The sequence below is a fragment of the Fundulus heteroclitus genome, chromosome 22 (genome assembly GCF_011125445.2).
Source record: "Fundulus heteroclitus isolate FHET01 chromosome 22, MU-UCD_Fhet_4.1, whole genome shotgun sequence".
In the NCBI taxonomy this organism is placed as follows: Eukaryota; Metazoa; Chordata; class Actinopteri; order Cyprinodontiformes; family Fundulidae; genus Fundulus; species Fundulus heteroclitus.
In genome coordinates, this window is record NC_046382.1 from 37,425,949 (window position 1) to 37,452,532 (window position 26,584).

The 26,584-nt window shown below is 42.0% G+C and overlaps 1 protein-coding gene across 2 annotated transcripts in view; it reads right to left on the reverse strand.

The window, feature by feature from the left end:
- The window catches only part of LOC105933366 (protein kinase C epsilon type), a 127,414-nt gene extending 103,943 nt beyond the window's left edge, over window positions 1-23,471 (reverse strand). For both annotated transcript variants that reach the window (XM_036126102.1, XM_036126101.1), the window contains exon 1: window positions 22,623-23,471. In XM_036126102.1, the coding sequence (XP_035981995.1) occupies window positions 22,623-22,970 (348 nt within the window). In that variant the 5' untranslated portion in view covers window positions 22,971-23,471. The remainder of the gene's footprint in view (window positions 1-22,622) is intronic.
- Window positions 23,472-26,584: the final 3,113 nt, after the last annotated feature.

Genomic DNA, 26,584 nt, shown 5'->3' on the forward strand with positions numbered 1-26,584 from the left:
CACACACTGCTGCGGATGTTCAATATTTAGGATATTGTTTAATAAACTGACTCTGCTAAAAAAAATCACCACAACTTGACCGTGTGATCAAAATATCACTGTTGTCTTGCATATCATCCTGTTTGCCTGCTTCCTAATATCATCTATCTTATGAGAAGCCTACCAAGGAGTCGTATGACACGAAGTCCTATAGATGCTCGACCTCCACACTTCATATTCTGATTCAGTATTTCTACATCAATCCTGCACGTGAACGCCCATTTGCCCACTCAGCTGTTATTCCGTCTAAGTTCTGCTGAACCGCAGCGTTTCCATTCCCAAAGCAGTCTGTCCTGCAACATGATCCCAGCTTCATGCTGATATCATCGGGTATTTTCTGACAACACCGCTTCACTGGAGCATAAATACAGATCAAAATAGGTCACCCAACAGTTCATTTAGTCGATTTGACTCATTTTATTTCCAGCGAGGAGAGAATTCAATGAGTTTCACATGCACTGCATATATAAGGGAATTTTATTTACCATCAGTCGAAGGTAAGACGAAAACTCTGATGACACAAATTTGACAAACCATGGTAATAATACAGTCATAACATGTAAACCAAACAAACATAACTTCCTTGAGTTTTCAGACTGATACCGGCATATTTCATCTGTAATGAATTTGTTGAGGACTTCTAGGGCTACTTTTTTGCCCTCTTGTCATATGAGCTGCCCAAACAGGTGAACACTAAATGTGCTTAGTGCACACTTTTTACAGTGATGTGGTGGAAATTTCCGTTTCAGACTAAATTCATCATAACAGCTCATTTAAAGTTCAGTTCAACCTCAAGTCATGTGACAGAGATCCTGGGCTGATTTAGTCATTTCTATATTTTCCATCAGCTATGTTTCTAAGAGTTTGGTTGGTAATAGACTGACAATAATGACTACATCAGTTGAAAACAAGTGACATTAATGTGGAGCATTATTTATGAATCCCCACTACACACGCCAAAACCTGACGTCCGTCAAGGGAACAGGCTGAACCCAACATGGAAACAGAAGGATCCGACAAAGAGCTGAGAGAATCGGAGAGAGGAACCGATTACTAAAGGTGGGATGAGGCCTCCAGTTTATGAGAGGAGATGAGATTTTTGCTGCATTTATAGGAAAACTAAGGATTTGATTTCTTCTGTTCTAAAAAAACAGATAATTTAATGGATTATAATATATAATATTCTAGCTCTGCTTTGACCAGTCCATATATGGGGATTTTCATTTTCGTTTTACTCATCTAATTCTAAGGTGATTACTCCAAATTGCCCTTAGAAGGGCGGATGTGTGTGGTTGTCTGTCCTGTGTCTCTGTGTTGCTCTGTGATGGACAGGCGACCTGTCCGGGGCGTAACCTGACATCTTGCCCCCCCGTCCCCCCATGACCCTCCAAGGTTAAGACAGGATAGTTCATGGAATGGATGGATTATAATTATTTAACACCCCAATGGGTGGAAATTCAAGAAATTATAAACCCAACTGCTCAAAGTGCAGTGATTCCAATAACATACAATAAGTAATACAAACAAGACCTTACCGACACACTGCTCATCAACTCAAATACACGGATCAGATTTGCTCAGGAGAAAATCGTCAGAATCCGACCTCTGGCCTGTTGACAGGTGCATTGCTATTTCAACACAATATACCCAAATTAGCATTTTTAGAACAGTTTAAAAGTGTGTCATTTACAAGATATGAAATAGGAAGCCTAAATATTGTCAGGCCCAAAAACATTCCAGAGTTGAGTACAGGAATGGTAGAAAGGGTAAAAAAAAACTCCCTTCCTTCATATTCCTAGCAGGTTGCTGGAGCTAAATCCAGCTGACAGGGGCAGCCGAAGAAGAACAGCAGCTTTCGTCACCAGCAGCTTCCCTCCGTATTGTACATTCCTCACATATCTCTGGGACTCTGTATTTGGCTGCAGTGATCCACAAAGCCACAGAAATATGAATGATTGCAAACGTTTGCAAACGGGGTGGGAGGGGGGGGGGGGGGGGGTGCACCTGAGAGTGATCCCTCTCTTCCTCCTCCCTTCTCTTCCTCTCTGGGAAGTAAACATAGGACAGTGAAAACAGGAAGCAGGGCCTAGCATGTGCCTCTATTTTTAGTCACACACACACACACACACACACACACACACACACACACACACACACACACACACACACACACACACACACACACACACACAGCCCAGCCCCCGTATCCTTCAGTCCACGCAGAGGACATCCCTCTGCAACGGCCTGCGGGGAAGCGGGGGGTCAACAGAGAGCACGCCTGAGCTCTTCCTCTGCTCTCTGTGAGCTACAGACTCTCAGCGCACCCAACAAGACTGCACTGAAGACACTCTCATGCCTCGAAGGGAGGCGCTCAGAGCTGCTAAATGTCAAAGGCAGAACGTTTGAGTTATGAGTGTGTGCCTGCAATCACTCGGCTTTTTAGAGGAACGCGGCTGAACGTCGACAGTTCTACACGGGTTTGAGTACGGGCAAAAAATGAAGACACCTTTGTAGTTCTGGAGTTACGCTAATCCAAACTGGGCCATTCCAACGCCTGAAACTGCTTTGATCTAAAACATTCCACTACAGCTCTGGCTCTGTGTTGTCCTGATATGTGGAAGTCTTGCAGGAAGGTAGAACCTCCAACCCTGTCTGGAGTCTTCAGCAGCCTTTCTTCCATTGGCCGGTAGGAAACCCCATTTGCTTCCTCGTCAATTCCCAACACACTTCCCCAACCCTGCAGAAGAAGATTATCCCCAGAGCATGATGCTACCTCCACCATGTGTCACAGGGGGAGCCTGTGTTGTTGTTTTTTTTTTACATTTCAGCCATGCATAGCGTTTAGCAAGTAGGTCAGCAATTTTAATTTTGGTCTCATCTGACCTGAGCACCTTCTTCCTTGCGTTTGCTGTGCCCCCTATATCATTTGTGTCAATTTGTAATGAGACATTATTTGCCTTTCTTTTAGCAAAGGGAATTTTCTTTCCACTCTTTGGAAGAGGCCAGTTTTTTGCAGAGGATTACTAGTTATAAAACAATTGTAACCATTTATGGTTACATTTCCATCACCATTGTAGTGACTTCTGCTGCTATCACCACCTGAACATATGTCAGTACACATGTATGTATGTATGTATGTACAAATGTATACACGAATGTATATGCACATATATACGTGTAGGTACGTATGTATGTAGGCGACGGCGTATAGGTGTATATATATATATATATATATATATATATATATATATATATATATATATATATATATATATATATATATATGTGTGTGTGTGTGTATAAGCATGTATATATGTTTATATACATATAGATCACTATGTATGTAAATAAGACAGAATATGCCCATCTCTATTTCTTTTGTATTTTTTTGTATCCTTTTTGATCCATTGTATATATGAAGATTCACTGTATATAACTGAATGCACCTTCCCTACTCTGCACCTTCTTATATTAACCGATGTGGCAAGTGAATTTCTCCACTGTGAGATCAATAAAGCCTATCTTATCTTATCTTATCTTTTTGCTTCCACTTTACGACTGTGCATTGCTTCACCATTATTCACCATAAATACATTAAGGCTTGTGGTTGCGGCCTGACAAAATGAAAAAAAAAAAGGCAAAGGATATCAGCACTTTTGCTTACCCATGGTAACCCATATCAGTCCCAGTTCAAGGGTAGTTTCAGTTTGGATCATTTAGAAAGCACCAATTTGACAGCAAAAAGGATCTTGAGTGCAATTTAAAAGTCTTTATCCTTTATTTATTTGTTTGTGGTGGATCTGCACAAAATAAACCAAGATGGTGAAAAACTATCAAAATTATATATATATATATATATATATATATATATATATATATATATATATATATATATATATATATATATATATATATATATATATATATAATGTGTGTGTGTGTGTGTGTATATGCACAGAGGGGACTGTAGACGCCACAGAGCTGTAGATCTCAGGAGTGTTCAGTGTGTTACGATTCATAGGAATTGACTTAAATAACAAGGAATCTAAGGAATATAGAAACAAGGGCTGGAGTCAGTTAAACAATAAAAAAAATGGATACTTTTGCTTCTTTATACTTAGAGCTAGGTAAGTGTGAGGGGTTCTGGGCTGAATGTGAAATGAAAAACAGTCCAAATAAGATGCCTTCTTGCAAAAACAAAAGCTTCAAAGCAGTCCTTCAGTCTGCCAGCAGCGTGCCTGACAATCTTCAAACAACTGGACCCACTGTACGCATCGCTTCAGTGAATGGGCTCTCATTAACATGACACTCCCAGCGTGTCGCACTGCTTAACCCGTCAGTCAAAGGCTTGAAACGGTGTTTTCTCTGTCTGCTGAGACTTTTCCTGTCTGTCTCTGCTGTCAGCTCCAGCAGCTCAGACCACAATCGCTGATGCCTCAGACCGCAGACAGCTGCACGGTGGTGTGGCTCTGTCACAGCCGAGACACCAAACATTAAGCAACAGAACCACAGCTAGAAAGAAGAACGCTGCCACTGGGCTGTCTTGAATTTAAGCAACTGAGTGAGTAAAATGCTCCTCAACATTTAAAGTGAGTTTATTATTACATAGGTAGCAGTTTGTCCAGCCTTTGAGGACTAAGGTTTGAGTGATGGTAGAATGGAAAGAGAGATGGACAGATGTACTGGAGCTGCATCCGCAGTAATGCAGGTGTTGCTCCGGTCTATTGCGATGAAGAAAGAGTCGAGGCAGAACGCAAAGCTCTTCATTTACCAGTGATTCTAAGTTCCGACCCTCACCTACGGCCATGACGTCTGGATCATGATGGAAAGAACAAGATCTTGGATACAAGCGGCCGAAATGAGCTTTCTCCAGAGGGTAGCCGGTGAGGAGGTGAGGAGCTCTGGTATCCAGAGGGAGCTCAAAGTAGAGCCGCTGCTTCTCTATGTCGAAAGGAGTCCGTTGAGTTCCAGGGAAAGACCCAGAACTTGCTAGAGGGACTATATAGCCCGTCTGGCCTAGGAACGCCTTGGAGTCCCCAAAATGAGCTGCAGGATATCATTGGGGAATACCTGTGATTCTCTCCTGGACCTGTTTGCCCCCGCAACGGATGGATGGATGGATGGATGGATGGATGGATGGATGGATGGATGGATGGATGGATGGATGGATGGATGGATGGATGGATGGATGGTTCCAACGTCCTTAAACTGGCTCCCTGTATCTCAGAGAATAGACTTTAAAATACTTCTGTTAGTCTATAAATCCCTGAATGGCTTAGCACCTAAATACATAACAGACTTGTTATCAGTGTATGAACCCTCCAGACCACTAAGGTCTTCTGGCTCAGGTCTACTCTACACCTAGATCCAGAACCACTTATCTGGAATAAACTCCCAGAAGACTGTAAAAGTGTTGAATCCCTGAGTTCCTTTAAATAAAGGTTGAAACCCTGTTTGTTCAGAGTTGTCTTTAAATGTTAATGTGGAATTAAAACAGTTGCAGTTCATTGAAACATCATTAGATGAAGTTTTTAGTCCAACTTATCTGTACCTGCTGCTATTCCACTGCAATGTACTTTCCTCTGTATGTTTTCTTTCCTTATGTGCTGTTCATGTACAGCACTTTGAATTGTTTTGCTACTGAAACGTGCTTTACAGATAATCTTGCCTTGCCGTGGTGTGTTGAATGATTTACTAACAAAAAAAAAAAAGTAGATCTGGAAATGGAGCAGGGACAATGTGAAAGAAACAGGCATCGTAATTTGAGAATCCAGCAGTGAACAATGAGAAAAACTCAGGAAGGGATTGAAAATGACAAACAAAAAAAACAAAAAACGGAGAGAAGATGAGGGAGATAGTCTAATTAACACGAAGGGAGCTGAACTGACATTTAAAGGACAAAGGTCTAAGAGAAATAAATCAAATACTACAAACGAACAGAGCGCATAATTAAGCCAACAAACTAAACATACGCGTGAACTAATATGCCAAAACGTTTATAAACATAAATAAACAACAAGGAAAATGCTGAAACATTAACACAAAAGATAACCAAAACCAAAACAACTGGAGAGCATCACATCTGTAATCGAGTTATCAAGAGCTATATATAAATATATGCCCAAAACAGGATATTTTTAACACTTTCTTCAAACTCAGAAGTTCAGATACGTTTACACTGCTATGCCTTTCAAACAATTTAAAAAAATCCAGATGATCATGCTGTGACTTTCTAACCTACTGATAGGTTTAGGCACAACTTTTGACTTAACTGGAAACACACCTGTGGACCTACTTGTGTTCCTTAGTGTGGAAGAATGTGAAGAAATCAGCCAGGAAATCAGGAAGATGGTTATGGACTTCCTGAAATCTTTTATAGTTTTTTTCTTTATGAAGATGCCATGCTCACCTATTTAAACAACTGTCTGCAAGTCTGAATAACATGGAGATGCCCAGTCGTGCAGAGAGGTGGCGGTTTCTATGTCCCAAAAATGAAGGCGTTTTGGAGCAAGAGTCATGAATTGAAAACAAACTATCACCTCACAATCAACATAAAACAGAGGATGCACTCTGGGACAAATAGTTTAATCTTTACGATATGTTCTGTGGCTCAATGAAGAGAAAAGGTTAATTTATCCAGAAAACGAGTACTGTTTCATTCTGAGGAAAACCATTGAATTTTCCAAGCCTGGGTCCTCCATCCTTACTGTGACGTACAGTTGGTGGCAGAATCATGATGCCCTGGTGTTTTTTTTTTGCTGTGGGAGAGAGTTGTGCACCTCACATAATAATAGATAGTGTCATCTTTTGATAAGATGCAATAAAAAAATTAAAACATGGTATTTTTTTTCATTTCATCCTTCTTTAAGACTCTCATACTGGGCCATGTTTAGTAGCAATAAGGAGAACCAATTTGGTATTTATCTGATCTTATCTTCATCTTTCTTTTTTTCTACTTATTCATCTCATTCGAAGAGACCGCTGGACAAAACCAGAAAATGATCAGCATCTCCGATGTGAACCGTATGGTCTAACCGGCCCGGAGTGAAAATGAAAATGGGTAAGACCCAAGCCCCACGTTTAGCAGCTTGCGTCCGAAGAAAAAGAAGAAAACCCACATGAGAACAAAATGATGCTGTGTCGAGAAAGGGCTTCTTTTGCTCGCATGCATAATATGCCCATGGTGCATCTTTCTTCTGCGCTGTCTGCAAGTTTGACCAGATAAGAGGATAACAACAAACATCCTGACTTGGAACATGTACAAGACAACGATTAAGTTGCAGTTCAGAAGCTGAATCTGTTTCAGTGTTAAAAATGTACATCTACGACAAAATTTGCTCTCGGTACACGCTTAAGCGGTAAACCAGAGGTGGAGGGCGAGGTGAGCGATACAGTGTGAGGCAGAGGCGTCAGACAAAACACAGCATGTCCAGGTTGCTCAAGCGTGTTAAGCACTCCTTTTTCACCCGGCCGTGATGACAAGTACATCGACAAGTGTTGGGTTTAATCTAATGGATTGATGCGGGGGGTGGGGGGGGGGGGGGGCAGGCTCTCTGTTTTATTTTCATCTCATCTTTTAGATTAGATTAGATTAGATTCAACTTTATTGTCATTACACATGTACAGGTACAAGGCAACGAAATGCAGTATACTTTAGCGCTTGTATATAATAGAGTTGTATTTAGCCTCAATGATAATCAGTATACACCGTTTTCTTTTTTTTAACTTTTTATTGTAATTTGTAAAAGTAAAAGTCTTTTATGTCCAAAATGACTTGATTAACATAAATAGAGAGCGATTGGGAGACTCATCCATCATGACTTATCCCAATCACATCTGAAACTTATGGATTCATATCTGAATCAACCTTTCGGTAAAAGGTTCAAGCTTTATCAGGCTGATCTAAAAACATGAATGTGAATCCCTTTTCAGGAAGCGCAGATCTAACTACAGATGGCAGCAGGTGGTAAGGCAAACGGGACCATTCTGGTCAGGATGTGTGTACAGGTACAGCTCAAGACATTTGAATAAAAAGTTCAAAAAGGTTTGTCCCTCACTTCCAAAATTGAAACTCATACATTATATAGATCCATTACACATAAACAAGCCTTTATGTCTTGTAGTTTTGATGATTATGGAGCACACATAACAAAAAGCAGAAACGTGTTTCAGGAAATGAGAATTTCGTGAAAAAGTGAAATGATAGAAACTCATGAAGTCACACACTCAGCACCTGCAAAGGTTGACCTCTAAATGGTCTCTCGGCCTCTAAATGGTCTCTTGGTCTGCATCCATAGGCTACGGACACAATGATGGGGAAGACTGCAGACTTGACAGGTGTCAAGAAGACACTGGTACCCTCTACGAGGACAGTAAGCCACAAAAGGTTACTGTTGAAGATGCTGGTTGTCCAAAAGCATTCATAGAAAGTTGAGCGGAAAGAAAAAGGTGCTCCAGCAAAGGCGGTAACAGCAGCTTTGAGAAGATTATCCCGCAAAATCCATTGAATTTTGGGATCTTGACAAAGAGCGGACTGAGACTGGAGTGCATCAAGAGTCACTACGCACAGTCATATCCTACACATGGTCTATACATCTCGCACTCCTTGTGTTAAGCCACTCTTGAACAAGAGATTTCAGAAGCATTTTACTGGGACTAGGGAGAAAAAAATGGACTGTGCTTTCCCGATGACAGTAAATTCTGGATTTCATTTGGAGATCAAGGTCCTGGAGTCTGGAGGAAGATAGGAGAGACACAGAATCCACGTGTGTTGAAGTCCAGTGTGACGTTTCCACAGTCAGGAATGATCTGGGGTGCCATGTTATCGGCTGGTATTGGTCCACTGGGGTTTTCTGAACTCCACAGTCAACTTAGTCATGTAGCAGGAAATGTTAGACCACCTGAAGGCGGCTATCAAAGCAACCTGGGCTTCCATCACACCTTAGCACAACCACAGGCGGATCGCAAAAGGAGATGAGATCCATATTCCTCAGAAGCCTGTGTTTTCTGTTTCATATACACTTTTGTAATTGATGCTATGCAATCTTCAGATTTTCTGACGTACACACATCAACACTACATTAATAGTTTACTCTATGTGTAATAACTCTATGTGACATGAGTTCCACTTTCTGAAATGAGAAAATAAATAACACATAATATATATATATATATATATATATATATATATATATATATATATATATATATATATATATATATAGCACTGCACCAGTAGGGGCCAGAGTGCACGGCACAGGAAGATGATCTGCCAGTAGCCGGATCATTATTGTCTGCAGTATGGGACAGCTTGACTCTCCTTGGTGTGGAGATCTCGGTTTTCCTGTGGTTGACCACAATAAACATACCAAGTTTGACTTTATTATTCAACACAGTGGAAATAGCAGGAACTAGAAATATGCTCATGGAGTCAATTCTGCAGTCACAATGACATCATTTGACTCAGTGATTAATTCCCACTGGTGATCGCTGCAGCTTTCCTGTTGCTGGGATTGCAAGGGCATAAATAGGACTTCAGCAAATTTATGAAATCTCTGCACATGTACCAGATCAGAATGGGAAGATCAAACAAACTGCCTCACCTCCCCGCCGCTCCCGCCGCCCCTCCCGTCCCTCATTTATCCATTCAAACGTCGACAGCCCGTTTCAACGCCCTCTTTGTCTCCCTCTCGAAGGTTTTTGTGCTCGCCGACTGTTCCCCAGTCACACCAAACACTCGCCCCTTTCTCCCGACTCCTCTTTTCTGACGGCCCACACACACACCACCCTCTCTGTTCAGAGGAGTGAAGATTCCTGAAACACTTAGGAATTCTTTTTTTAATGTGAAATCGACGCTCGTTTTTCGGAGCTTAAACCCCCGATATCACGGCCTGGGTAAAATCGCTCTTGTCTGGTCGAGCCGGTCAAAATTCGACTGACCAACTGGCTGTGGAGGTGGAAGGCAAAAACTGTCATTTCAGTGAGTTGACTTTAAGCCTCCTGAGCGCTTTGCCCAATCTGTTGCGCAACCGGCTTAATGTCGTTGCATTGGGTTCCTTATGCATGCCTGAATAATGAGCTCAAATTTCTGGGGAGTAGATTCGGAGTAATGACAGTGTGCGCTTGTGTGCGCTTGTGTGCAGAGTGACCTGTTCAGTTGGTATCGTCTTCCGCCCAAGGTGAATGTTGACAGAACCGTGTACAGGCTTGCACCTGAACGCTGATGGCTGATGGCTCTGTCTACGACCGGCTGCATGCCCCGGCATGGCTTTGAGGTTTCACTTCACACTGTTTTAGCTACCCCCACCCACGAAACAAAAAAAAAAACCTGTCAGTGTTTGTTTTAGTGACCTATGCGGATTAGAGGGATAAGAAAATGCCACCTCTGCCTTTTTTTTTGGCTTTAGTGTGTTACAGGATCAGAATTATGCTTTTAACATTAACCTCAAGAGTCGTTTCTTACGTTTTTTTTTTTGTTTTCTGCATTTGTCACGATGTTTCAAGGCAGCAGTGTTGATCGACAGCGCTTTAGGTTTTCTGAAGCTTTCTTTTTGCTGCTCTATCACTCATTTGTTCTCAGTCTTTTCAAACTGACAGCGGTAGCGCTTGTGTTTTGATCGATCGGAAATGTTCTCGGAAAAGAAAAGACAAAATTAAACATCAGATGTAAAACCTGCCACCGTGCAGGCCTGTGCAAATTCTCCGTTATCCAGGTCATCACAACAGCAAACGGGCTTATTTCTTTGAAAACACTTGCTGTATTTAGCTTATTTTAATAATTAAAACAGCTTTTAATGCACAAAAGTTTGTATTTTAGTTAAAGTCCCCGGATAGAAGTGGTCCGATTTACTATGAAATTAGAGAGAAAAGCGTGCTTATTAAAATATTATTACATTGTTTTGTAAGATCTTGACCTGTCTGGAATAATTTTACACCAATTAAAATAAAAATAAAAAAACTTTCCATCGGCATAAGCCATCTGGACTGGTGGACCAAATCTTTCTTTAAATGCAGTTGGGGGGGCCACACACCAGGGGACAATTTTTGGATATGCCTGATCTAGAATGATCTGCACCGTTTTTGCAGACAATCATGGATGATAGGGTTTAAGAAGTGTTGCCTATAGACATTACAGAAAACCCTGCAACACTGGATGTTTAAGACACCATCCATCTATCATTTAACACGTCTATCCCTTGTGGGGTCACGACGGGTGCTGGTGCCTATCTCCAGCCGTCGATGGGCGAGAGGCGGGGTACACCCTCGACAGGTCACCAGTCTATCACAGGGCAACACAGAGACAAACAGGACAAACAACCATTCACGCACACACTCACACCTTAGGAGAATTTAGAGAGGCCAATTAACCTAACAGTCATGTTTTTTGGACTGTTGGTGGAAGCCGGAGTACCCGGAGAGAACCCACGCATGCACAGGGAGAACATGCAAACTCCATGCAGAAAGACCCAGGGGTGTACTCGAACCCAGGACCTTCTTGCTGCACTGCCCACTGCGTCACTGTGTAGCCCTGTTTAAGACACATTTTTGTAAAACACCTCATCGTCACTCTATTGCATACCTGCCTATTGTTTCAATTGCTTAAAAAGTCGTGGTGCCTTAAAAGAAATATGCATAAGGCTCATTATGCATTTGTTACTGTGATCACCAGATAATCCAGTTTGCCACTTAGCTCTGACATGCTACGCGTACCACAGATGAGCACCAATGCTACAGAATCGGGGCAATCGTGACTCAAAAGACTGGAACAATGACCCATTAATTGAATTACCTAATCCTATCACTATGTTAGCAGACTGAATGACTCACCCACTTCATTAAGGCAGTCACTTTAAATTGAAAGTGAAACTGATGACATGGCCTACTTTCTTCTGATTAATTCTGCTGAAAAGTATTTGACCTCTTGGGAGCGCTAATAGAGCATTGCTGTTTCATTACCCGTTCTTCAGGTTAAATATGAAAGGCGCTAAATAAAAGAAACAGTGACATCATAACAAAGGTCATGTGTCCCGTCCTGACTCAGCATAGCACTGAATTCCACACCCTTGATCCCAATGCATTCAGAATAGGACCGTATCAAAAGTGACATGCTTTAAAAACATTATGGGACTTGATGGTCCACACAATTGCCTTTGTTTCCTCTCATTTAGACATGTGCAACAGTGCCACTGCAAACTGACAACTGGACAATTTGGCGGGAAAGAAATATTGCAGATGGGTCAGATACGCTGGGAGAAACAAACATCAAGGTTAGAGAAAACAAGCCCAATAAAAAGGTTGAAGCTTTTAAAAAAGGAAACCAAGGGAAACATTTGCCCCTACCAGGCTAAACGTTGTTTGTTCATCTTAAATGCCATAAAACGGTCAGTAAAGCTCCCTGACTGGGAGAGAACCTCCCAGTCAACATAAGCTAATGCTAGCTGTTGTTAGCTCTGCGTATCCGCAACCCCCCCCAAAAGAAAAACTACCGCCAGGATTGTCCAGTTTTCTGGGGGAAGCCCTGAAATGAATGACCTTTTTCACGTTCTCAGTATTAAGAAATTAAAGTGAGTTTTTTCAACAGTCTGGAATGGAATTAGTTTTCAAACATCTCTCTACGTTGAGCACTTAAACTACCTGGATCATGTTGATTCCCCTTCTTCGCCTACAGACGACCCATTAGTCAAACGGCTGTAAAGTACTAGTGCGACCGGAGGTTAACACCAACTCTGTCCGATGATACGTCGTTGCAATCCACTGTTTTTGCGTGACAGAGATAAGAGAGAGGACCTGTGCTGCACAACTAATGACACATGATCCTAAAACAATGTGCCGACTAACAACAACACTCTTCCCAAGGCAAAGCCTCTTCCCAGAAGGCTTGATTTCTATCTCACAGACAGTCGAGGCGGCTCTCCTGAACATTCGCATACGCACTGAACACACAATGAACTCATTATGTTTTTTGACCCGTTCTTGTGAGTTAGTATCTTACTTCACAATCTGTCTTCTAGCCGGATGAAAGCCGATAGTAAAAAACAAATCATCTTGTAAAAATACCTCGCCCAGAGTTGATTATTGTTAACCAACGGAGCAGGCAGCACTTCTATCATTTCCACTGTGGTGAAAGTTTGCTTAACAGAACATTATTTGATCAAATTTGTGGGGCTTTGTCTGTTTCCTTGAGAAAAGCAATGGAAGTGAATTCTATTAAAAGCTAGGCTAAGAACAATGGGGCGAACCATCAAAAAATGGGGCAAATCTGAGGGGAAGTAACAGCTCACAATTGAAAGGTGTCAATTGAAAAGTTTTAACTGATTAGGACAACCGACTGCACATTGATTTTTTTTTTAAGCAGGCGTAATTAGTTACTAAGTGCCTTTTAACCTCCACCGGATGCTCCAAGCACTCTGCAGTGGGTTCTCATGCACCCATTTAAACTCTCATTTCAGCAGCACTGCTAGGTCTGAACGTGCAGACACAAACCAAGGGGAAGTATGCGGTCCACTGTCTTTCCACCTATTCTCCACTGTACTGCCTCTCTCTCTCTTTGCGCACTTGGGAGGCACATTTGCACCAGAACTGAACATTTTCTCATTTTTGTCATTTCAGCCTATTAAAACAGCACCAACATACAGAAAAAAAGGCACTCGGGGGAATTTTAAAGTTGCTATAAAAAGGTCAATTACACAAGAAAATTCAGTTAAACTCATGATTTAAGCATGGTTCTCCTAAAGAAAATGATAAAACGCAATGCTCGTTCTGCAGCAGTACAATTGCATTTACTGTAGGTCTTTCACTTGTGAACTGTGAGTTCAGAGTAAATAAACATGGATGACCAGGATGAATATTGGAGATACTCTGTGGACTGATTTTAACGGGGAAAAAACAAAACCAAAAATGTTTTTGGTTTAAGGACTGAAGACAGTGCTGCACTATCATATAAAGGTGAGCTGGGTTTTTTCTATCTTTAGGTTTCCCTCACCACAGTTTCTGATTGGCTACACATGACATTCAACAGTCTGTCTGCTCGTTTGTCCTCGGGGAACACCACACACGCTAGGATATCGGGCCAAGACAATCCAACATACTGAATATCCCCGATTCGAGGTCGTTGCGGTCCCGACGCTTCACCGATTGGACCTGATTGCTCTTAGTGCACCTTAAGAGCCACGCTGACAGTCGCCGCCTGTCGGAAGAGGAAGATCAGGGCCAAACTCGTGCAAAAAATCCTGCCGTGTGAACCAGCCTTTAGCTAAACAGGAGTGTGCAGCAACAAGTTGGGGAGGTGCAGCTTCGGCGCAGCTTCGGCGCAGCTGTGCTTCAAATAGCCAGCAGAAACTCTAGCAGTTCCTCTGACGTCTTGTTAAAATGGCTCTAAGCAAGAGGAACAGGTATGATGGGACATTTCTTGGATCTAAACCTCCCAACTGTTTAGAGCTTCGGTATACCATTCTGGCCCACCGGTAACCGGTCCGTGTCTAATTAAGGGACATCGAAATCTGCCAGACTTCCAGCACAATACGGATCAAAATATTTTTTCCATGATGACAATGCAAGATATTTCACTCGTTAAGTATCAAGGTCAATCAGAGGACATCCAAAACCGCAAAAACCTTCCATCACTGAGAAAAAAAAAATTCTGGTCACAAAAACCCCAGAGAGTCACTGTGTGCAAACCAAAGAAGCTCTAACCACGGAAATGAGTTAACTTAGCAGATATTTATGTTGTCTGTTTTTCCTTACATCTGTGAAGCCAAATATAAATACAAAATGTTATAGCTTATTAAAATATTTTTAACTGGATCAGGAATAAGTCAAATGTGTGATGTTATAAATGTTTGTTTTCAGTTTTACTTTGACACTGTAATAATTTAACATTTTATTCAAGGGTATCCCACCCAGCCATGCCTTAATGTGCATGGAGTGTTAAAGCAATGCTTACACATTCACGTGTTACGTGCTGAACGTCTTTTGGAATATTGCTGCAAAATCTCCACAAGCAGCATCCACTCTTAATGGAGCAGGGATGCCTGCTCCTTCCACAAATCCCAAAAGTCTAGGAGTCAGAATGAGAACAACATCCAGCTGTTTGTGAAATACTGTGATAATCAGTATTTCCCTGAGTTAATTGGACACAAGTGTTGCTTTTAATTCAGTTTCAATGACTAGTTTAGCAATAGAATCATCCCTTTAAAAACAGACCTATCTGAGACTGGAAAAAGTCGTCTGATTACCATTATGCCCAAAAATTTGCTCAATACCACACCTTGTCTACAGCTAAGAATCTGCATGACACCAAAAACTAAACTGATTCTTATATATATATATATATATATATATATATATATATATATATATATATATATATATATATATATATATATATATATATATATAATCTCCACAAGCAGCAGGAATATGCCAGATTGGATATCTATATATATGTATATATATTTGATGTTTCCCTGTTGACACGTGCCAGATTGGATATATATATATATATATATATATATATATATATATATATATATATATATATAAAATCGTAAACGAATTCAGGGAGTTTACGGGTTAAAAACGGGGACATGTCAAAAAGGATCATCTGAAATGAACTGTTAAAATATATCAACAAACAACAATTAACCCATTGAGTTACCGTACCTGGTGTTAGAATCACATATCACCGATTTAGTACCTTTTCTACACCCACGCCTAGAAGATTTGTGCTTTAAGCCACTGCCAAAAGAGTTTCAGGGGTCCCTTTTAGATGGGTATGTGATGTGTTCTGCACGGCTTGGTGTATGCTCTGCAAGGACTGATACGGAACTGGGGGTAGGGGTTATCTGCCTGTGCTAGAATGCTAAATCATATTTAAGGTCAGAACATTGACTTCTTTAAAAAAAAAAAAAAAAAAAAAAAGCTCATAATGTCCCACTGGCTCCAAGCACTGCAGGGGATTTCTGGCCTGTCCAAGGCTATAAATGTCACCAGATCTGACCTTGCCAGATTGCCTTCACAGACGGTTACGTACAACGATCACGAGGTTGACTGACACGTCAACACCTTCAGGTGACGACTGAAAGCGGTGCGAGTGCGCCGCAAGCCGCGCGTACCTAAAACAGGCTTGACCAATGGGTGGAAAAAGCAAACCGTGTCATATGGTTTGTACTCATTTTTCTTGGGGGCTTTATTTATAGTCTATTACTGTTAACGGGTCACGGGTCAAACTATTTTAAAGCTCCAAAAAAAGGGAGTAGGGAGTACGTAGATAACAGTCCCGATATTTACAGTTTAAACACTGACGTCATGTTTGATTTCCTGCATGCAGATTAAGATTGATACTGATTGATGCAATCTGTCCTTATATGATGCACCTCTGTCAGGGTTCTGGGTTTTACTCAACTAATGTGGTACCTAAAGCCCTCTGAGTAAAGTTTTTGCCTAGCTATTTTTTTTTTTTATTCTGAGCTTACCAACTGTTTTGCCTCTGCCGAGGTCACCTTGCGCGCATCTCGTGGAAACTGGTACCCTCTCACCAATACCCACCCGGCAGACCCAGAACCGCCACCCCAGACCGTGCTTAAATAACACCACAATTAAGTTAGTGAATCCCCACTTCAAGTTTAGATGCCAAAAAACGACATTTGACCAGATTCTTTTCGAATAAAGATAACTTCATATTGAGTAGGGGCAATAACTAAATATAGAACAATCTCTTTTTTTTTACAGGAAGGGCTTGATAAATGTCAGAAATAAAAGAGACGTCTTTTTCTAGCTCACATCAACATTGCTCACCAGGAAGTTACACAAGACTTCCAACAAAGTTTGAGGTTGTGCTTCATCCTCAGACATGACCTAACGTTTGACGAGTCTTGAGTCAGAGCATGCTCAGCCCTGATAGTGTAACGTTTCCAAATATGCAAGGAATCAAGCTAAAAGATTCCCACTTAGTTTGATCCGATGCCGACACCTCACTCAAAAGCACACACACACACACACACTTTGTCTTAACTACACATTTTGTCAGCAATTAAATCAAAGTTCAGGCCAGACGCTACATTTTTACGCAGTGCAAACAGAAACTTGGTGCAATCTTGCATCTTATCGCGTTGTGAGGTACAACGCCTGGCAGAAGTTTTCACAATCCTTTTCTCACATTTCAATCAGTCACTTGAATGTAGCCTATCCAGAGCCAGGGACAGGCTTCCGTGGCGGGTCTCAACAGCTCCAGTATGGGATGTTTATTGGTAAGAAAAATTTTATTAACGTCTGGAATCAGGACATGTCTCCACGTTTTGAAGCTTGGCTCACGGAGCTCTCAAATACCTCGGAAAAACAATCTGATCGAATTATCAGGGTCAGTATACATAATTCCATCAGATTTGGCAGCACTTTCTTGATCATATCACACAACAGAGGGGACCCAAAAGACACCTCAACATCTTAATTGTGTTTGAATATTTGTCTTTAATTCAAGCACTTCATCACTGTAGCAGCAGACTACAGAAATTGTCATTTGATTTTTTTTTTTTGTTTTTTTTTAGGAGGTTCCAGCCTGCTTTTATATAAAAAAAACTTGAATGTTGTTTACTATTTACATAGTTGTTAGACTAGATTTTAAAATGCATGTATTTATTTATTGTATTTTTTTGGGGGGGGCGGGGGGGGGGGTTCCAGCCTGCTTTTATATTAATTTTGTTTATGTTTTTTATTGAGATTTTATGTTGTAGTCACACTTAAATATTTACACAGTTGTTAAAATAAATTAACAATGTGAGTGTTTTATTATTCAGCCATGAGGTTATGCTTAGTGGAACCACTTCCAGGAACGTGCGTTGCTAAGTGCAAACTAAAAAATGGCTTTCAGTGTTTCCTTTTTGGCTTAATGTCCTCCCATTTGTCAGATGGTTAGTTGTAGAAATGTAACACCGCACTTGTCTTTTGCAAATTGCAAACTCGCCACTCTGGCTTGTGGATTCACCAAATGTACCCACATATGATTGCTAATTTCTCCTCCTCTCACAACTAGTAAAATTATTGATCCGATTTTAAAATTGCTCCAGCTTTTGGTTATCCCTAACTGATAGGTGCTGGTGATCACTAACAAAAGAAGATGAATGAACGTTGCTTGGGCAGTTTTGTTTTTTATCGTAGTCTGCAATTTATGGTGGTTTTTCTGTGATTGACTTGGTCCTACAACCACTTTTTCTGAAGAAATTATAAGCACCTTGAAAATTAATAGGCATAACCTTTCTAATTTCTCCTGGTTTTGATCACACAGAGAACTGAATAATCAAAACATGTTGTAATAATATGAAGGAGAGTTTGATGGATGGATTCAGGGGATTGCTTCACACAGTGTTCAACTTTCCACTGATGCAGCGAGGATATCAAAGTATTTCACGTTAAAATTCCTAATATCATGCAACAGGATCATTTACTCTGATGGGGATGCATGTTGCAGGCTTACAAGCATGTGAAAGGCCCCCAAGTCATAGATGTCTGTTCCTTCAGAAGCATTGACTCCACTGTATTTTGGTTGACTGTCGATTTCACCGTCAACCACAGCAGCATCACCTCTTTCTTCCCGTAGGCTACAGCTATTAACTATTTAACCTTTCTCTCTGAAAGGTTAAAACTTTGGGTATCCGAAGCTCCCCATTGTGGAATAGTAAAGGTATTTCTATTCTTATACCTGCTTTAAATCTAAAGCAGACATATCATGCTTTTCATTTCTTCCTTTTCACGTTAAAATCATTCAGTTGTGGTCTACATAAAGTGGAACTGCAGTGGTTAGGTTTGAATTTCTCGTTAACTTACCCCAATGCTCCTCTTTTTTACGCCTGTTCTGAGGTGTGTCAAAGAGCATCTTGTTTTGGTGCTGTCTCTTTAAATCTAAAGGAAGCACTTCAATCCCCCCCCCCTCACATCCACCCTGTGCGGCCATTTTTGTAGTATGCTGGGGGATTCTGTGGGTTAATACACCCAGCAAGCAACAACTGAACACATTTTCATTTGCGCTTTTAGCTTCGGCATCCTTCAGCTTGGACTACAAAATCTCAGTGAAAAATAAAAATGGCGGATTCGCGAAATTAGCACACTGGATGTCCACCACCTTGTTTAGCAGTTCCACTGCAAATACTGGGACGTAATTGTTCAAAAAACATCATAGAAAACCGAGAACCCAGAACGGCTTGAAAAATATGATCCAAAAAGAACATCAATTCTGGAGCAGCTGAAGAGACCACATTCAAATCGTCTGTCATCCTAGAGATTCCTAGTACACAACAAAATGTATTTAAGGGCTAAAAAAGTGGATTTTGCATGTTGTATCCCCTTTAACCTTCAACACAACTTTGTTCTTGACTTTTGTGCTGTGATCCTTGGTCTTCGGGACGTCGTTTTTAAGTCGCTAATGTTTTCTATAAAACTTCTCAGACCGTTTATTTTATTTTATTTTTTTTTGCTTTATGATCACTTCCTATTATTGTTTGTGTTGCGTTGTTTTTAATCAAAGCATGGTGACCTTGAGTGTCCAGAAAGGTGCTCATAAATAAATGTATTATCATTATTTTACAGGACAGCTAGATTCATACTGAGATTACACTATTTGCTACATAGGTCCTCTTACCTCTTACCTCAGAAAAAATGAAGCTGAAAGCACATGCATGTCATACATTTCAGAATTTTATGTGTAAAATAAAATTTAAGAAAGCCACGTATGATTTTTCGGTATGTCACACAAAATCCCAATAAAACACATTGACGTCCGTAGCTGTACTGTCACCAAAAGGAGGGGTTCTTTTGAGAGGCCCACAACAATAATTAGACCCACGAGGGCCCTGGTGCCAGTGGTGACATTTTCATCTTGTTCCACAGTCTCTGTTGAATCAGAAGACGTCTGGCACAGTTCACTGCTTTCTTCCTTGTGTCGTCCAGGATATTTTATGGACGGCTTTTTAAAAAGATCTGCCTTTCATCTTGTCCCGTCCCCCTCATTCTCTTCCTAATGGTCCTGATGGCCTCATCAATAATGCAATCAAACATTCATGTGCTCCAGAGGCCTTGAACAACAATAGATCACTTCTATGGCATGCGGTAGGCCTACTTGCAGAACGAGGACCCCGAGGTGGCCCTTTTTCTTTTGTACTATCTTAAAAAGGAGAGAGGCTTTCTTGTAATTTTGCGGCATGGCTTCAAAGAGTCTTTTCCGAGAGTGCCTTTTTTTTTTGGGGAGTATTTGATGTTTCCCTGTTGACACGTGCCAGATTGGATCTAATGGGTCAGGCTTCTTCTACCAATGTGCCTTTCCCTTATGGGGGCCCAAATCCTCTAGGGAAGGCTCACTGTAACTGGTAGGTTTGTCATCTTGCATAATCATTTTGCCTTTTTTTTTAAAAATAATAGCAAAGTCACATTTAAAAGGTATATAGCCACATAACATGCTTATAAGAAAGGACCGTAAACCGTTTGATCATGATAAAATAACGTTATATACACTAAGACTCCATTTTGATTGTGTTATGATGATCCTTTTTGAGACGAAAAGTAATCCCCACTCGGGCGTGATTAACAAATTTAAACAGATGTGGCGCCATCTAGCGACAGTATCGCAGAACTATCATAATGCCGGTTAGGTTAATTTATAAATCAATTGTAAATAATGCCGGAATGAGCCTGGCCCTCTGAAATGCCTCGCAGGAAAGTGGCAGTTCGGCGTGTTATTAATAAAATACACCGATCTACAAAACCTTTAACAGCCTCATATCAGAACATTTGTTTAAGTCAATCAACTCTGCGGTCACATCTGAGCAATCGGCAGGTTTAGCATCCTTTATTCCCAGCGACATTCCAGTCTTTTCCCTCTTGGAATCATATTTTGTTTTTAGCTATTTTCACTGGATCTTGGACCAATCTTCATTGTCTCACTTGGAGATGCTATTAGCCGTTAGCCACTTCCTTGTTTTAACCCCTGCTGCACATGCACAGTACGTACTTTAGTTAAAATCGTAAAAAACAAAGCATGAAACACCAAAATAAGAACTAATACGCCAGCAGGATGTGATAATCTCTCATAGAAACCAGAGGGAGCTACTGGTGTACTCATTTTAAAAAAAATGTCAAATAACGAGGTTATGCACCTTTAAAGTGTTTCTGCACTTATGGAGCAGCATGACATAGTTTCTGGCTCTTAATGTAAATAGTTAATGACCGCTCACAGCAGGAAGGCTAGAAAAGAAAAACCTTTTGAATGCTGTTCTTGTATCTATCAGCTGCTGAAGAGAAACTAGAATAGGCTGATATTCTGAATTCGTATTATTCTGATCCTGATCAGTGCGTCTCTATCTGAAAAAAAAAGGTCCTTGGAGCCTCTGCGCACCGTCCAGGAACTGTTCCGAAGGCTCTTCAGGAACAGAGCTCTGAACATCGTCAGAGAGTCCTCCTCACACCCTGAACCTTTAACCTGCTGCCGTTAGGAGAACGATGGCACATGAAAAGCAGAGCTACCAGGCTGCTCCACAGTTTTCCGCCTCAAGGTGCTGCACGGCTGTTAGGGTCCTGCTCTTTATTACATTGCACCTACTATACATTTTATCACCTAGCTGTTTTTATGTATTTAGGTTTAGTATCTGTTTAACTTTTTTTTCTAACACCGTTACAGGCACGTTGTCTGGTTTTCTTGCATGATAGGTGCAATGAACTGACAATAAACTGATTTATCTGAATGAGATAAGTTTTGAATCATCGGATAAAAAGCTGATATTTTAAACCTGCTCGGTCGGAAACGTTCGTAGCTTTCTTTAGACTGTACACGCGTGACGCATCAACTGTTACTGATTCGTGTTTATGAGCCTTTTGCAGGGATAAAAGAAAACAATGCTGGGTTTAATTGGCACAAATGTCCAAATCAAAGCAGCATGTTTGGTGCAGCACTAACAGCAACTTTCCTGAGGTAAAGATTTAGCCCTGGAAGCGTTCAGGAGGGCGAATTCCCAGCCGTCGTTTACTGTGGAGTCCAAAAAAAGCTCTGTTTTGGTCTCAGCTTTGCCCCACAGCTTGGTTCATCCCTGACCTGTCCCTCTGCAGTGTTCCTTGGCCTTCAGGGTGCTTTTTCTCCTCGGACGTGCCCTACAGAGACGCTGGAGGCCTTCACAGCTGGATTTATGCTGAGGTTAGATTTATTTACAATTTGGGCATGTATACAGAGGATTTTATCTGGGAATATCAGAGTTGAGGGTGATTACTAGAAATATACTCCACACCTTTCAGATTTTTCTTTGCCATTAATTCTGCAAACACAAAGACGCACTACACAGACCGTCTGTCCCAAATGAAGCCGGTGTTCACTTTTGATGGATTTTAATCGTCTGTGTTTATTTGAGAGATCATAAAACAAGTAAAACACAGTTTGCACTAGAAATGAACGCTGGAGTCATAGCAAACTTTTAAAAATATTAATGTTTAAGTGGGTTGGTGGGGATGGGGGAGCAATGGCTTAACTGACACAAATATGACATTTGTCTGCGTGTCTTGGTGTGTGCAGCTCTCCCACAGTGGGTACCCGTCCCGTGGGTCAGACTCACCCAGTCCTCGTAGTGCTTCTTGCCGCTGTGCAGGATGTCCTCGAACTGGATGATGCAGTTGGCCACGAAGTCGTCGTAGCCGATCGGGGCGTCGTGGAAGACGGACAGCTCTATCCTCCGGCCGCCGATGACCTCCGTGGTGAACTCGTCGTTCCACGTGGGGCTGTTGGTCCTCTGCTTGGTGGAGGTCTGACCCACGCGCGAGTCGTCCACGTTCAGCGCGATGTACGTGTCCAGCAGGAAGGTCTGGGTCTTCGGACCCACGGCGTGACGCAGGGACCAAGCCGTGGGCTTCAGGTCCAGCGCCTCGCGGATCCTGATCTTCAGCTGCCCGTTGAAGACCACCATGGCGCCGGAGAGGGAGACCCGGGCGGCTGGGCCAGATGTTCTCCCAAAGGGGAAAAAAAAACCACGCAGAGGAAATCAGCTGCTCCCCGCGTCTGAATAACGGCTCTGTTCAACCGGTGCTCCGATCCGGTTCGGCGTGGCGCTCTGGGAACGGCCCAAAGGTTCTGCACTCAACCTGTTTCTGCTCTTAGTGTGAAACGTCAGCACTTAAAAAAAAGAAAAGAAAAGAAAAGAAAAAGCAAAGTGCCAGAAATTCTCCCCTCCCGATGGAAGCTGAAGGGCAGCGCCGGAGAGCGCGATCGACAGCCCGGGGAAGGCTTTCCCTCACAAGAGCTGGGAGGAACCGCTTACAGCCGCGAACATGCCCGACTCAGCGGACCACATCCGAGCAGAGGGCCCAGATGTGAGCCGCTGTGTCATCGTTGAGCCGAAAAGGCGATCTCCCTCAGCTGCGCCGCTCGGAGCTCCCTGGGCGCAGCGGAGCGCTGCGTGTCACGGCCACCGCACCGTGACGCGGCTCGGCGCGGCGCGGCGCGGCGAGAGGCTCCGGATGGCCGCCTGGCAGCCGCCGGGGACTGGAGGAGTCAGCGGCGGACGTTCACCGGACTGCGCTGCGAGCTGGTGGCCACCGCTGCAGGGGCGTGGAGGCGGCCGGGGGCGGACCCGGGAGGTGGTGGCTGGATGGGGGATAGGTGGAGAAGGGGAGTTCTGCAGCTGGGGCCTGCTTTCATCCCCCGCTCACTAACTTCATACCTCTGGCTGCCTCTCCTCTTCCTCTGTCTCGGTGGCTGTCTGGTGCAGGAAACGACAAACAAACTAAAAAAAAAAAAAAAAAAAAACGTCAGATTTATGGGTAGGCTACCCGCCTGGTGCTAAACAGGGGGAGGGCGTCGGGCAGCGGGTTGCAGGGATGGGGAAGGTGCCGTGATCTGCAGGAGAGGGGCTGCGCTCTCCACGCAGCAGCAGCAGCAGCAGCGGCTCCAAAACGAACAAAGAGGTGCTGGATAAGCAGCAGCATTCAGCACGGAGATGTGGACGTGAGTCCTCGTCGTCCTCTGCTGGAAGTTTAGGTGCAGAAGTTATGAACGTCCGTCTCCTCAATGAGGGGCCGGCCGCCAAGTCTGCTGCAACAACAACAACAACAAAAAATGTGACCTAAGACAGGATGAATGCAGGAATATGTGAGGCATGACTGGAATTTCAAGGAGATGACTGCAAAGCATAACATCCAGACGCTTCAGAATCACACTCAGTCCAGTACTTTAAGCAAAGCAGCCTGCTAAGAACTTTCATTATCATCTGTAATGTAAAATACATGATATGGTTATTGAGATGCTGCCATCTCCGGCTTAGATTGGATTGAAAATATGAGACGCTGGGATTAGCAGAGATGAGGCCAAGTCATTGTTTTGAAAGTCTGGTTTTCCACTCAGGTCAAACCTCAAAGCATGTAAGAATGCGCAAGCTCAGATTGTAAAAAAATTAAATAAAATCCACTGGAGTCCCTCTCTATCCGAGGGCAGGGCCAGGATATGCAAGCACCAGGCGGGGCCCCAACCTTACAACCTGCTTGTTCAGAGGCAAGTCCCATGTCTTAAGGTTTGAACGTAGGTTCATCAACAAGCGCATTGAATAAATTGACAAAACTATTTACATTCAACTTTCAAGCACTTATGGATGCCGCTTGGAACGTTTCTTCGTAAGCAAACACTAAAATAAGAACAGCCAGTGCTGTTGTATACATGCGTAAATCTTCCTGATACAATATCTGTCAAACAACATTTAATGTACTTAAAATTACATCACTATGTACATCAAAGACATTTTTTATTTCATTACTGACATTTTATAACTTCTTTTCCATTACTTTGAGGTATGCATAGTGTCAGGCAAAACAAATGAAGGTGTTTATTTTCAGTTTTGTTTCTTTTTATTTGGTCTGATAAATCATTCAGTCGTCCAGGGGTTCCCAAAGTGGGGGTCGGGGCCCTTAGGGGGGGTTGCGAGACGCCACATGGGGGACACGAGATGAGATGAGACGTTAGAGAATATCCTAGTTTTGATATAATGTATCCCTTTAAAACGTGGATAATAATGCTACACTTTTTTCTCTAATATTTACAACCACAGAACATCCAAGTTTTTTCTGGCAAATATGTGAAATTAATCTCAAAATGTTTTTTTTGGAAATGTTCTCTTCCGTGGCCAATAGTTTATTTTCTTTCATCTACGATGGTCCTAGTATGATTTTGTGTGTGTGTGTGTGTGTGTGTGTGTTTGTGGAAATTATAATAACGTCATAATATTAGTCGTACAAGAATGAATAACACTGCAAAAATAAAGTCATAGTATTACGAGAATGAAGGCACAATATTACCAGAACTAAGTGGGAATATTACAAGAATAAAGTCACGCAATCGTTTCAAAGTTCTGATACAAATAACAATTTGATGCTGATGCGCTACAAATATTTAGAATGTTCTTATCAAAATATAACTTTACAAGATGCTCCACATTCCTTATTTTAACACAGGAGGACAACTGCACTTTGTTGTACGAGTTCTCCTAAAAGGCCATTGATGGCACGGTTATTTCTGGTGTCGCAGACTGACAAGTTTGAGAACCTCTGCAGTAGCCTATTTTATATGAGAAAATAAGGATTCTGTTCATTTATTTAAAAACAACCCCTGTATTCACAAGCATGGGCATTATGAGATTGCATAAGCACAATGCTAGGTTTTTCATAGAGTAGTATATCTGTGATACGTGTCCACACCTCTGGTTATGCGGCTACGGCCCTGACTGGAACAGTTAGCTTTTCCTATTTGTGTGTAAACAGTCTGATGGTCTTCATCATAGGGAGAATTCTTGGAGTCCACTCAGATCACAGTGACACTGAAGCAACACGCGATAAATCGGACTTTCTGCATTCCGACATGGGAATGCTCTCCTAACCCTTTCCTCCTTACATTAACTGTTGCTCCTGAAACTAAACCCATGAAGACCGGCAATTGGTTTTATCTTTTAATGCCTCTTAGTGCTGTTAGTCCCAGAAGACATTTTGCAGGAACACCTTTATGTCCAAAGAGATTTCGTACATCAAAAACTTGAAATATAACAAAAGTGATCAAAAGCATGGCGTGCATTTGACCCTTCTCCCTTTTTTCATAAACTTCCAATGGAAGGATGAAGGTGACATAAACTTTTTTGTCACCAATTTTGTTTTATTATTATTGACGGTTTAAGCAAAGACAATGAATCACTTCTGAGTTTCATAAAAGCTTGAAGTCAAAAGGAAAAAACATTGAACTATTGATAAATGAACGATCCAGACCATTTTTCTAGTGGAACCCTTTGCATTGGAAGGAAGTGTGCGCTTCTCCGTCCATGAATGAACAAAGCCAGTGCATGGAATTCTTAAACAGTGCTGCCCCCTCCTTGTACCTTCCTGCAACTTCATGCTTTAGTCGAAGTAATCAGCTATGTGTTTGCGCCTTTCGTCGAGAGCTCTTCTTTCTGTGTGACTAAAGCATGGGAGTTGTTGATGAATGTGGCTGACGGGAGCGCGCATGAATGAAACATCCACTAACGGGCCTGTCTTTCAAAGCAAGGCT